Source organism: Atta cephalotes, assembly GCF_000143395.1.
Source record: "Atta cephalotes unplaced genomic scaffold scaffold00037, whole genome shotgun sequence".
Classification (NCBI taxonomy): domain Eukaryota; kingdom Metazoa; phylum Arthropoda; class Insecta; order Hymenoptera; family Formicidae; genus Atta; species Atta cephalotes.
The window spans coordinates 74,489-89,339 of record NW_012130101.1 but is presented as its reverse complement, the minus strand read 5'-3'; the positions used below and the strand labels follow the sequence as shown (position 1 = coordinate 89,339).

At 30.1% G+C, this 14,851-nt stretch overlaps 2 protein-coding genes across 2 annotated transcripts in view; both read right to left on the bottom strand.

Annotated features, from left to right (window-relative positions):
- LOC105621724 (BAG domain-containing protein Samui-like) overlaps window positions 1-3,234 on the bottom strand; it is a 20,061-nt gene extending 16,827 nt beyond the window's left edge. Inside the window, exon 1 of the mRNA XM_012203182.1 lies at window positions 3,055-3,234. Coding sequence (XP_012058572.1) covers window positions 3,055-3,234 — 180 coding nt within the window. The remainder of the gene's footprint in view (window positions 1-3,054) is intronic.
- Window positions 3,235-6,291: 3,057 nt separating this feature from the next.
- Window positions 6,292-12,268, bottom strand: LOC105621723. Its single transcript, XM_012203181.1, has 10 exons — window positions 12,133-12,268; window positions 11,234-11,539; window positions 9,065-9,705; window positions 8,539-8,751; window positions 8,147-8,467; window positions 7,829-8,027; window positions 7,539-7,711; window positions 7,370-7,467; window positions 7,033-7,294; window positions 6,292-6,813 (listed from the first exon to the last, which is right to left on the bottom strand). Exons 1-10 carry the CDS (start codon window positions 12,266-12,268, stop codon window positions 6,292-6,294), a joined length of 2,871 nt encoding a protein of 956 aa, XP_012058571.1.
- Window positions 12,269-14,851: the final 2,583 nt, after the last annotated feature.

Below are 14,851 nucleotides of genomic sequence, written 5' to 3'. Positions count from 1 at the left end.
TTTTGAATCGTAAATGTATAACCAGTTTTTTACAATAAAGCCTCGAATTTCGGAAAAAAAACGGCGGAAGCAAAGTTGTACACCTAATACTTTTTTTTATAATAAAAAGCAAATCATTTAATGCTTTTAATATTCAAAATAAGTAATTTTATTAAATTGAATTTCTGTAAAGGTTAATTGTTACATTCAATTAATCATTGATTTATAAGGAATGGATAGATATGTACGATTAAGTTTATAAGTGAGCCACTCTTCTTGGCATGTACAATAAATTGAAGTAAATAAACAAAAATTCTATTTCCTCCTCACTATTTTTAGTGTGATATTATACTGGAGAAATTCCGTTCTCTTCTGCTGATAATAAAAAAAGTCTAATAAATAATATCAACAGATCTTTTACGAGCAATCTGATCAGGTAATCTTTTTAGAAATGACGACTAGCAATGGAAATGTCTTCAAGTGACGAGATATCGGAACTCGTCCATCATTGTCAACACGAAGTTAATCTTCGATTGATGCGAATCAATATTTACTTGCGTTTACGATCTCGCATTTACTCGGAGAAAAGTTGTAATTAAACAAGAGACTCGCACGAGTCGTTTTGTTTTTATCGTCGTGCGATCCAAATAGTTTCATGTGTGATCTGAAAATATCGCGATGACAAGAATAAACCGACAAATTGGAGAAAAATTGCAAATCGATATCGTAACGAAACCTTCGTTTAAACGATCGACACAATCGTCGCTTCGAAAAAGAGAATTAGGACGGTGCTATAAATATAAAGAAATTCGGCGCAACATGCGGGGACGTGTTCCGATTTGTTCGTTGCGATTTAAATTTTGCGCGTGATGCTACAGCAATGAAGACGAAGACGTAAATGATGTATCTATTAATAATCGCATTCTCCTTTATCAATATACTGAACTTTATACGTCGATGTTTATCTCACCTTTTTTAAATCATTAATAAGAATCATAATATTCTTTTTAGACATTTCTACAAGAGTTGTACATTAGATAAAATTTCTTTTATCTATCTATTCTATTATCTATCTTATATCTATTAAAAAGTAAAATGTACAAAGTAAAATTTGCCAATGTTAATACAATATTGTTGAAATAATCAATACGCTGAAGTTTACTTATATTCACTTCATAATTTTAATTTATTAATAAAAATATAACCTATACAGCATAGAATTTGCAGCAATATCGCTGCAAAATCTCTGCAATGTTGTTGCAGTATTGCTATAGTGTTGCTACAACTTTTGTGCAACTTAGTGCTGTAGGGGAATTCTTTTTAGACAATTATTTTTTAATTATGTTTTACATTAGACAAAATTTCTTTTATGCTGTTAAAAAGTAAAAGGCTTGCCATAATGTTTTCAGACAGCACACAATATTTATTATAGATATTATGAAATATTCATTATAAATCTTGAAAATGTTATGGAAATACATTAATAAAAGACATTATAATTGAAGTAAAAAATACCAGAAATATTTATTTATATTTATCATAAATATTACATTAAATATTTAGTATATTTTTTAATAATATTTCGAATAAAGCTTTATATAAAATGTGTATAAATTATTTATATAGCATTTAAAAAAATTAATAATAATAAATATCATAAATATTCTGTGCTGTCTAAATTATTACAGTATTATTGGAATATTATTGTAATATTATTGCAATATTGCTGGAATAATTTGTATTGTATGGATACAGAAGACAAACCTTTAAACTTCGCATGTTGGAGTATTTGATGCAAACGCAGGCAAACAGTGCGAAAAGGGAACATTAAACGACGCAAAGATTCCCTTCGATGTGATCGATCGATCGTGAGACGAGGAAGCGGAGGGAGAATAAAGGTCGATGAAAAGGCACGCCGCGGCATTCCGCAGGCATACCGCGGATGCGATCGTGAATTCCGCGCGGGCGAGGAAGAAGGGCGCGACAAATGAATGATACTTACCCAGGAGGACAACCCTGGTGAAAATTTTTCTCACAATTTTTCATATAATTTTTCAAAATTTCTATATATAATTTTTCAGAATTTCTATATAATTTTATAACTTTCTCATATTTTTTATACCAATTGGAACATTTCTCAGAAAAATCTACATCTTTTTTCAGAATTTTTCATATATGTTAATTATAAAATATTGTAAGATTTAAAACATTTTTTTGTAATAATTTTTGATGAAATGTTATAAAATCTAAAAAATTTTTAAATATTTTTTTTAATTATGGGCTGAGAAATTTAAAAATATTTCAGAATTCAATTGTATAAAAAATTCTGAAAGAAGATGTAAACTTCCTGAATATTTCTGAGTATTTCTGAAAAATGTTCCAATTCGTATAAAAATTATAAAATTTTCACCAGGAAAGAAAGTCAAAATAATGTCATATCGAATCATGATAAAAAAATGACATAATTTCAAATTTACATTATTTTGATTTTCTTGTTCTCCTTGAATTCCTCCAACTCCTAAACTTCCAAAGGATATCTATCTAAAAAACGTCTAGAAAACGACTTAAAGACGTTCCAAAATTCAACTCTGTCAACTCGAATATTATTTTCCTTGTTGTTCACCGAATGCTGAACAAAAAGTCAGTTCGCGTTGATTGTACTTTTTGTACTTACTTAATGCCAAATATATTATATCTAATTTTAAATGCAAAAATATTCGGAGGATTTCGAGCAATGCGAACGTAAAAAAATTTGTTAGAGTTTGTCCGAAAAATATAAAAAAATGATAAATTCTAACAAATTCAGACAGTATTACCGAAATTTGACGAAAAGTATCTCATTTTATCTGTAACTGTCCGAATTTGTACATTTCGACAATTTTCGGAGACATTTAGGATGAATTCGGACATATTTTGACTACATTTCGAATAATTTCGGACACATTCAGACAAATTTTTCCACAAGGGAAGTTAGAAGATACTGGAGTTGACACAATCGAGTTTTGGAACGCATCAGAATGTCTCTCGATCGGATAAAGTCTGCTATATGGTGGTTGCTGAATAATATATACTCACTCTAGGAAAATGCGGGAAGGGCCGATCGAAGGAGTCAGCTCTGGTAGGCCTATCAGACTCGAAGAATGTGTCCCCTTTGTCCTTGTTGAATCGCTGCTTCATTTCCCGCAACAACTCGTCGTCGGACATGCCGCTCAGTCGGTCCGCGAATCTCGGCGAGTCGGGAAAATAAAACGACATCGTCGAGTAGAATCAGCACTTTTCCGGGCGACGCACTTTTCTGTTAATCTCGAGACAATATGCGAGTGATGTATCAATTATAGAGATTAGGTTTTTCTCGTTTCTTCTTTTCGTATTCTTTCGTATCGCAAAACCAACACACTTTATTAACTACATTCCCGCGCAAAGGTTCGCGCAGTACTGACGATTTGCTGGAGTTGCCGGCTGTGCGACGGCATTTGAAAGGGCAATCCCGCATGCGCATGCGCGTCAACGTTGCGCGGCGCACTCATTGTTTCGAAAAGGGCTGTCAAGAAGAACAGTCACATATCATTCCAACATAGATTATAACTTTAATTTATTCAGTTTAATTTATTCTTTGGTCGGTATTTATCTATAATATTGTTCAATTCTTATATTTAAAACCATTTTAAGATGTCATAATTCATAATCTGGGAAAAAAATGTTTCATATATAATTATCAGGGTTGAATAAGTTAATGTTTTTTTTAACTGAATAAAGTTAAAGTTAATGGCTTTACAAAAATTAATAAAGTTAAATTAAAAGTTGAAGGAATAAAAATTTTATTAATTTAACGTAAGTTAAGTCAATATTGAATTAAGTTAAAAAAAAGTTAATTTTGAAAAAAATTATTTTTTAGATCATAATGTCCTAATTTTTCTTAAAATGAGATAAATTTTTCTTAAATAACTACAATATAAATTATTAAATAAATTAAATTTTTAATTTTTTTATTCATATGTGATACAAGTGTATAACACATAACGATATAACTATATAAGTTATATAACTTTAAAAAAATAGTCAGCACGTAGAGAAGATACAAGATCAGTGATTACTTTTTAATAAGTCTTAAGCCATAAGAAATTGACTAATTATAATCGAATGCGAGAAGAATATTTGAGTGTAATTGATCAATTTCTTATGACTTAAAATTTAAAACATCTATTGTAGATCCGGACTAAGGCTTATGACATAAACGCATAAATCAATCAGAAGGTATTAGTATCTTAAGAAATTACTTAAAATAGTCTTAAAATATGAACAAATTACGAATATACCTTAGACCCTTAGTCTTATTATATCTTATTATTTTTCTAAGATATTTAAAAGAGATAAAAAAATTTTTTAATTTAAACAAAAAGTTAAAAAGTTAACATTTAAAGTAACTTAATTAAGTTAAAAGTTATTAACTTTTTAACTCTTTTTTTTAACTTTTAAGTCATTTTAACATCCAATTCTAATAATTATATATACAATATATATCCATATATATATCCATATATGTATATATAACATTTTTTCCCGGAAAGCCAATTATAGAGCTGTATTTTACTATTTTAAGACATCACTTAAAATGATTTTGAAATAAGAGAATAGACTATCGAATATCGGCCTCTTTTCCCAATTCTTAAAATTAGAAAAAGATAAAAAGTTAAAGCGAGAGATTAAAATTAATAATCTATTAGCATTTTAGGTCATTATTTAAAACGGTCTTGAAATAAGAATGAACTATAAATACTAATCTATATAATATTGATTGCCTGCAAACACGTCATATTGTCATATTTATTTATACAAGACATATCATTAATTGACTTTTGTTGAACGTAATTTTATCAAGGGAATCGAGGGAAAACTTCGATTTGATAAATTTAAAATAAACTTGAATGAATTTAGCCACTATAATGGTTAGTCATATATTTTTAAATTACTTTTAATTTAAATTATTCAAATGACTATCAAATATTTTCAATTATATAAAACTCTTTACACAAACTGCAAAAAATTTTATTCAATAACTATGTTTAATTTATTTATGTTAAAATATATAATTAATTGCGTAGTGTAAAAATATATAATTAATTAAAATTGTCCAGATAACTCTATATAATTCATTCATACAATATGAACAATTCATAAGAAAATTGTTTAAGAAATCATCGTCAGTTAAATTTGCGCAAATTTAAAATAATTATCTCTCAAAATCAGAAATTTGTTTTGCAAATCTTGCCATTTCGTATACATATATTTATTGTAATACATTTACATGTATTTATATAAAATGTTGAATGGAAAATGTTATTCTGTGATAAAAAAAATCCAAAATATGATTTAATGTTTTAGATTTTTTTCAATCACAGAATAATATTTTTCCAAAATTTCATATATATAAGATGATTATTATTACCTAGTGATGTAAATTACCAATATCTAATCTTTGAAAAATAAACATATAAAATAAAACAAAAGTTGTTCAATACATATTTTATTTCAATAAGAAACAGATATCCAGGAAAAAATCCCATGCATCACTTTTATGTGTAAACGCAATGTTCTATTCCTCAAGACGCATATAAATTTTCTTTGGTTTCCTGTTTTATTGTTTACATTAACAATATACAAAATGTCAATGTCATTAAACATACGTTGTTACATGAATAATAAAATGTACTTAAAATAAAAACAAGAACATTATACAATCTCTTACTTGCTATTCAAAGAAAAAAATAAGAAAAATATATATATAGAAGAACAATACTATAATAAAAGAACAGATTGAAAGATACATAAGAAAAATAAAAGTGCAACAAAATGTTTTATAGATTTTAAGGGACTGCTTCATAGAAATTAAAAATAAATTTCCAATGCTCGATTTTAACTTGATTTCATGGAACATGTTCAAATATATATACAATAACTTCATATGTGCAATATTTGACAATCAACATCGTCCAATGTAAGAAAAGAATGCACGTCATATTGCTGCTTAACACATTATCGACCGGCAATATTTTGTGCAGACTATATTTTATGTTGACGAAATTTGGAGTAATATAATTTTGGAAATAGATGCAATATTTTATGCAGTGAGAATGATTACAGACTAGAATAGAGATAATTGACAATGCCTGTGTATTTAAGTACATACTATAAAAAATTCTTTACAACAAACTCTTCTTTAGAAAACCAGCTGTTTGATCTCCATAACATCTAACACCTTTTAGACCGGCCTTTAATGTGTTAAGACACACGTAAAGCGACATTGCCACGAATTCAATAGCAATCCATAGAATTGACGTCATTCTGCTTATGCATCGTCAGTATGTCGTCTAAAATCGACTCAAAGCTACTGGTATATGTCTTCAGCCAGCGATTCTTTTCCTCGATATAAGCATCAATGTCACAGTTGAAAATCGCGTGGAGAAAATCCTGGCGGGTTACGGACGAGATGTAACGGAGTGTTTTCTTCTCCTCTTTCTCTTCTTCCTCTATTGGTATTTCGGCGTCCATATTCATGGAGTTCTTGTAAATGGTTGCAAGCAGATTGGCATCATTTGCATCCACGATCTCCTCAATAACGTGTGAGGCATTTCGCGATTTCTTGTCATAGATAGACGAGGAAACGGGCGATATTTCTTTAACATAGACAGTGTCTATAGTCGCATGGTTTTCCACCGGTGCCGGCGGTTCGTCCAATTTGTATTTAAGTAGGCAAGTTTTTAACTTGCTGATTATCGCAGCGGACGCTTTGCACACCTCAAAATCGCTATCATCCTTCAGGGTAACCAGAAGTACCTAGAAGATTGAAAAAGAAAACCATTCAGAGATTTATTAATTTTCACTTATTATATACAAAATAAATATTAATAATTTATAAATTATATCAATTCATTTATTTATCCAATTATTTATGGACTGATAGATATTTTATATAGATATTTAGACTGATAGATACTTTAAAGATATAAAATTCACTCAATACACATCAGGATTCTAATTATTATATTTACTTACTCCTAGGCAACTTTGCCTGGCTAATTCGTCCAATGCTTTATTAAGCCTTCGCTTAATTTCGGTTTCGTTCAATGCTACGATCTTTCTATGCTCTTTGGAGAATGTTACATTCGGAAACGAGTCATCAAGCATTCCCTGATCCGTTAAGTGCGACTTGACGAAGTGGTCCCAGAAGGATAATGCATTTGTCTTCACTTCCCAATGCAGATCAAATACAGCCGCCATGCACATCGCTCGCAACATTGAATCGATAACTTCTTTCCTGCGAATTGTACATTGATTATCGTACAATGCATGTCAAGAATATTGACGTATAAATTTAAAAAACTGTACATACGACCACTTCTGATGAACATACAACTCCTTGATAAGATTCACAGCGTCTCTTCTGACAATCGCTTCGCTCTCGTCTTTGAGTAGATAAATCGCCGTTTCCTGTAAAAATCAGTTAAGTCATAATTAATCTTCTTCAACAATATTTGGAAATGAAGAATAAATATACGTACGGTTAAATTTTTTTGCGACAATTGCAGCTCCCACAGCTTGTTGATGCGTACCATAGTCGCGATAAATGTTAACGCTGACGCTCGCACGTAACTCTCGTTGTCTGTTTTAATGATCTCGACCGCCACTGTTGGAAACTGATTAATCAACAGAAAATCCTGGAATGCCGGATATTCTGTAAAAGATTAAATATTTCTATATTTTGTTATACGTTGATTATAAATGTTCTGTATTTGTCGAAAAAAACAAATAAAACTTGAAGAGATAGGTTTCAATATTCTAATTTGCTTACTGTCTTCAGAAATAGTCGCGATGGTGTTGAGAACTTCGAGGACACTGTCTCTCACCTCCCAGTTGGGATCGTGCAATCTTTTGAAGAGCGTAGGTCCAATCTCGTTCATATTGCTGTCCGAATCCACGAGTAATGCCAAATTAGGCGGCATAAAGTTATGGATGGCGAGTTTGCACAGTTTCAACGCTTTCACACAAATCTAAATAAAAATCAAAATTCGAATCATTTCTCAGCTCTTTTCTAAGTAACGACTATTCGATTCGATTTTTTACTCGCATAAATAATTAATTCACTACTCTGATTTCAGCAAACTTTTACCGTTGGTAATATTCCGGGATGATTGAGAATCTCCTGTGCGAGGGACAACATACATATTGTTTCCACACATTCCTGCCATTTCAGCTTGAATTTTTCTGTCATGACAGCCAAGCCATCGAGCAGCGATGCCAATAGAATAGGAGAGTCGACTATGGGATCACCATCCAATATCGATTTGTACAAAAGTTTTCGTGGATGCTCTGAAGGAGAAGTGCTGTTTACGTCTGATGTGCAGTTTCTCGCTTGCCCACACCCCCACATGTCCGGCATGTAACTTTTCAAAACGTGACTTAAAGCTTGGAAAGTGATTACAGCGACATCCTGGAAAAAGGCAAACAATTAAAATTATAAAAATTGATAAAAATTAATTTTGACAAATCGGATGTACTCACTCTATCCATTATGTCTGATATCTCAAGAAGTAAATCGATAGAAACTTTACAAATTTGCTCCATCGGAAGATCACTCTTCCGTATAATGTCCCTCATATTGTAAAGTAATCTTTGTACAGGCACACATGTTACGTCGAAAATTTTATTAATAAACATATCGAAAAGATCGTGATTCAAATGATTCTTCTTTATACACACGCATAGTGGTATTATCTGTTAATGAATTAAAAGCAATTTACTTTTAATGTTACTACCACATGAACGCATGAATTGTAACTAGAGATGTAAAATCATCAGATTCAATGTAACGATTACTTACAGTAAAATTACGATAAGATAATTTATTAATAATTTTGATGAAATTTGTTGTTTTTGATGATAAATAAAAGATATTTTTTTTTAGATTACTGTTTTGCCAACTTTCCAAAATTATTGGATAAATCATCGTAATGTACCGAATAAGTTACCATCAGATCATTTTCTTTCCAGATAGGATCATTTTCTTCTCTAATTGTGATTGACTTACCATTATGGCGATAGCTTGATGCTCAAACTTATGCTGCTCCGGCAAAACAAATTCATGTAACGCAAGCAGCTTCTTCCAATATGTCATAGAGAACTTATTGTTCTTCACTAGTTCTATAATGTCTTTCTTCGATAATAGCATCATAAAAATGTAACACAAACCGTAGCAGAACTTGTGCCACGCTTCGGTCTCGATCACTGTGGTATGCTCCTTAATTCCTTGCTTCAGTTTCAAGAACAGCGACAATAGTAATAGTTTATGCACATGTTGCAGGAATCTAGTGCTGATACAGGCTTCGAACAACGCCTTCACCCGCATTTCGAGGATTACAAGTCTTTCGATCAACTCGGGAATGCTATTGTCTAGACTTGCGAATAGAGTGTTCTCCAGAATGTTAGTTAATAAATTCAACGTGGAACATAACAGCTTGTTCTGTTCCAAATATGTTTCCAAAGCCTGATGCATTTGTCCATCCAAAATATTGTTCATTAGAGGAGCAGCGACTGCCAGAATGATTTCTTTACAAGTCTCGGTATTCTTATGTTCATGCAGCAACAAGGTCCATAAGAATTTCTGACTCTCCCTGGTAACGTACATCGTTTGATTCCAATGTGCATACTTTACAACATCCTTCCATACACCTATTGCATTTAGAAAGAGAATAATAATTTGCAGTCATATCATTTGCATTCTTAATATATAAATCTCAATATATTTCAAATAATTTTATATTTATTTATATATCACTTGTTACAACTGTAACACAACTAAAAAATCAAAGTTCTCCAGAAAATAAGTTAAAAAATTTTGAATCATCAAAATTTTCCAATTTTAATTTTAAATGCAACTTTTATATAATAACTGATTGTAGAAAAATAACAATATTTTTAGTAAAAGACAATAGATTCAAATAATTTATAAAATTAAAAATAAAACAAGGGCTACGAGGCAAGCTAAATTTTAATGCTGAATTAATTGCAAAAATATAAGTTTATTAAAACAAATGTTTTGGCCTTTATTGGGTCAATGTTAGAATTAATACAATTTGAAATCAACGACTCATTTAAAACAAATAACTTGCCAATATATATGATGATTTAGACAGTAATGTAATAAAATCTAAATTCATCATATGTATGTATAATTTTGTTAGTGGATTGTGAGTATTATTTAATATATAAACATTAAGAAATAGATGATGAATATTCGGATAAAATGTAGATACGTTACAGTGCATCAAACGGCTATCTTATAAAGTGAATTTAAAAATGCATCGCAACGGTTCTGAATTGCACTCTCAAACTGACATATGAACCAACTCTAAATATTGTCTGTTAACTGGTAATGCAATATCTAAGAGTAATATTTAAATATATAATACGGAAAAATTAAGATATCTTGAGATTCAGAACTTGTCTCATTAGAAAAGACAAACCTTATCTGATACCTTGTGACAAAAGTAAGAGAGTGAGAACAAGTGGATACCCAATAGGAGTCGAAACGTTTGTTTTAATAAACTTATGTTTTTGCAATTAATCCAGCATTAAGTTCTAGCTTGGCTCGTAGCTTTTGTTTTATTTTTAACAATATTTATTAAAATTTATAAAATATTATATATTTTTTCACTACTTTTTTGCAAGCAACTAAAAAATGAAAATCTTTCACTGTTTTAATAAATAAATGATACAATTCAAAAATATATACACTGTCGTCGAAAAGTTTCTGGACATAGAATTTAAAATTGTATAATATTCAGGTTAACACTCGGATAATATTCGGTAAAAAATCGCAGAAAAAAAATAAAAAAACATTTTAAAGCTTGAAACTTATATTTTAGCATGCTTTTGACCGCTTTTTTATTTTTTGTCTGCGATGATTTTTTTACCGAGTTACGATGATCTGAATATTATGCAATTTTAAGTTCCATGTCCGGAAACTTTTTAAGGACAATATATGTCCTAAAATATATTGTTCTTTTCACAATATAAAGGATTGTTTTCTTTTAAGAGACACAACATTCTGCTATCCTTCTTGATATTCAACGAATAAAAAAAATAGAACAATATTCCTAAAAGGAAATTATATTTCTAAAAGGAAAGCTTAGATCAACATTAAACATTAAACATTAGTGTCACTAATGTTTAATGTTTAATCATAGTTTTGCCTTACCAGACTGTATCACCCACTGTCTGCCACTTCGATGGACAATTAAGTCTGATAGCATTGTGGTATATGCCATTTTAATGGATGCAGGTAAATCCTCTCTGTGCAACTGCAAAATTTTATAGAGTCGATTGTACACGTCCTGGCAGTGCCAATAATGATAACGTAGCTCATGTCGCGAGATAATTCCCACTAGTTTCAACGTAAATGTAATCACAGGATGCGAAGCTTTCTGCCCAGTTTCCCATATCGCTAAAGCCTTGGATATCCATTCTTGAAAGACTTCGCAATATTCATAATCAACTGTAGCGCCTGTACAATTTAAATAGCAAAGTATATACTAGACAATATTTAATATATTGTGTTCAATTTATATTGTATTACATAATAAATTTAATGACTATTCAATTCAATAAATATCACATTGGACATAATGTTTATACAGGTTATTGTAATTTCTTTGATTAATAACAAATGCAATCATTGGATAATTTCTTTTCAGACTTAATTGTCAAATATACTGTTATTATTGTTTTGCCAAAATACTATGTCAAAGTTAATTGTGTAAACAGATATCAATATTTCACAAAAGATCAGAGTTTCGATATATTTTTGTAAATGTACTCGTATATCACAATTATAAATTATAAATTTTATGCAAAATTTCATTATATAATTTCATATACATTGTTTTATTTATTTAGGAATACTTAGGGTGCTTTTCATTTGATGGCGCAAATTGATACAAACATTATTCTATCTTATCTTGACATTCAGTACAAAGATAGAACGATACTAGTATCGACTTATGTCATGGAAAGCACCCTATGTATTTGGCTCTTACAGGCATTTTTTATTTGTCGATTTATTTTGATAAAGCCTAAAATTGATTAATTGCTCCTTACATTCCTTCGTGTTCTCCGCAATGTGAGTGAGCAGATGATCCAAGTAGGTTGGCGAGATGACGTTATAATCCGGCAGTAAGAACAAGTTTAAGACCTTCGCCAATACTTCTTCGTTCTTCTTTCTGCACGAATTCATTGTGACGCGATGCTGCGATTTCTACGACTGAAAATGCGTCTCAAAGACCCTACCTCGATCGTATGCAAACGAGCAGCAAGAAATCAACGATGTTGCAGCGATGAAAACGAACAAATTTTATTTACCTTCAGCAAACGATGATTAGTACCTAGTGACACGTTGGAAGATTCGCGAGAGGCTGATAAGCCTCCAGTTTGAGAAAATCAAGAAAAATCAGGGAAATATATTATTCACAACATTTTTCGTGAATAATACGGCGATAATAAGAGTCCTCGGCGTTTTAAAAGCCGATACTATCGACGGGGGATATTTTTTGACATTGTGAAACCGTTTGATCTTTAGCACGTGCGTTAATGAGACATGAATCCAAAAATAGGGTTCATTTCCGCGCTAATCACCGAGGAATTGTCGATATTGTAGATCCCACGAATTCTTTAGCCGAGAACACTCGTTCTGCATTACCAACAAGTATCGCTGAGATAATCCAATGGCGCGATTTTTTTAATTATCTCATAAACATTGATTATAAATCCTTATCTCATAAACATCGATTATGTAGTTGTACAATTACATAATTCATATTTAATTCGAATTAATCAAATAAAAAACATGTATCACACACACAAGTTCTTGGTAGCAAGATAATATTCTGTTGACATACAAATAATAATTATAAACGTTTCGGCTTTTATTATTTTAGATCTTCTTCAGTATATGTATAAACAATAATAAAAATCTCGGATAAATGTTTACAAATTGAATCAATGGCGCGATTAGAACATAAAAATCGTTTAAAAGTGGAGTCAAATTAAAAATAAATCAAAAAAATAACGTAAAATGTTCATTAATAAAAATTTTTTTTATGATTCATCAGTGAATCAGACGAGATTTTTATTTTTTATTGATTCTGATCGAGGCCAAAATGTTTATAATTATTATTTATATACCAACAAAATAAAATATCTTGCTACCAAAAATTTGCATTGTGGCTAGATGGAAAAATTCTAGGGTAAAACTTTAGGGTAAAAAACTTGAGAAATAATAGTTTTTTCCTTCGGGGCTTCGAGTTTTTTACTCGGATTATATATTTTTTTTAGATTTTACGATTTCGACACTGTACTATTGTTCCAGAATTTAGTTTTTGCACTTATCCGTAAGATTTCTGTATAAAAATAGTTACAAAAGTTAAAATATAGTATAATGATTAATATAATACAATGTCGATATAAATATACCTTTCACTATTATTTGAATATTTTATACTGTACTTCAATTTTAAAAGTTAAGTTCCATACTATTATTAAGTAAGTTCCATACTATTATTAATATATATAATATTTTATTAGACTAATTGACATTGTTTTTGTCATATACTATGATTGTAATTAAAATACATATTCTAAATTTAAATTCGTGAGACAACATTCATTGAATTTTTAATTACTCTTGAATCAATATTATAATGGGATGTTCTCTCAAAATAATTAAAATACACAGTACAATTATAATCAATAAGCAACAAAACAGTACCTATTATGCTTATGAAGTATTATCTATATTAATAATATCACTTATTTAACTTTAAAATATCTGTCATTCAAATAATATTGAAATAACTATTTTTTCATGAATTTTATGTATAATTTGATAAAAAAATACCGTTATTTACAGTAAAAAAACTAGTTTTTTATTTGATACTTTTCTCCGAAGTCAAAAAACCGTTTTTTTTTACATTTCCAGTTGTGGCATATGCCCTTTATTTGATTAATTTGAATTATTATGAATTGAATATTAAGCCACTTGAACTTTTTTATTGTAAATAATTTGAGACGTATTGGATTGCGCAAAAGGGCAGGCAGTGTGTAATAGCAAAAACGTGACTGTATTTCATAAAAGCTTGAGTAAAATACATACTATGTAGCTGTGAAGCATATATCTGCGTAATTACAATTATCGATTAGAATCTTTTACGTTATCATAAAATTCTATACCATATACGACCATTTTTTTTTATATACCGAACGACATGTATATTTTGTGTATATAAATCGTTCGATATAACACAATAAACAACGCTTTGACCTGATTCTCATATATCATTTATGTATAATACACCTGTTATAAATAAAGATTCTCAGGGATACGTAACGTCAGTCACCCCATATTACGAAATCGGAGGAAAAAGAACTGCGCGAATAATCGCGTAAATTTGAACGAATCTTATATTAAACGAGACAATCTCGTATACTAATCTCACAATTTTTCCTCTTCTCGTATCATAATTCGTGATAACCGGCGCGCAGAAGGATATCAAGAATCTTCAGTAAACGAAAAACAATCGATCTTTCGGTATTGACCTCCATAACATTTCTCAAAGTTCCAAGCCTTTCGGATTCTGCTGTGGAACGAAGAGATTTCCTCCAAGACTTCGAGAGTAAGCAACAAGAGATATCTCGAAGACTTTACAAAAAAAAAACAAAGATCTAAATATCTAAATTTTACAACTAGAGATAGTAAAAATTCAGAAGTGAAGTTCTAAGCCAAAATCTGAGAAGTCTGACTTCCCGAACGTTTTTCTAGAAC

Coding starts and splice junctions, on each gene's coding strand:
- LOC105621723 (XM_012203181.1), bottom strand. CDS start 12,268: ATGAATTCGTGCAGAAAGAAGAACGAAGAAGTATTGGCGAAGGTCTTA. Junction 11,540..12,132: donor TGCGGAGAACACGAAGGAAT/GTAAGGAGCAAT, acceptor TAAATTGTACAG/GCGCTACAGTTGATTATGAA. Junction 8,752..9,064: donor ATCAAGCTATCGCCATAATG/GTAAGTCAATCA, acceptor ATTCATTAACAG/ATAATACCACTATGCGTGTG.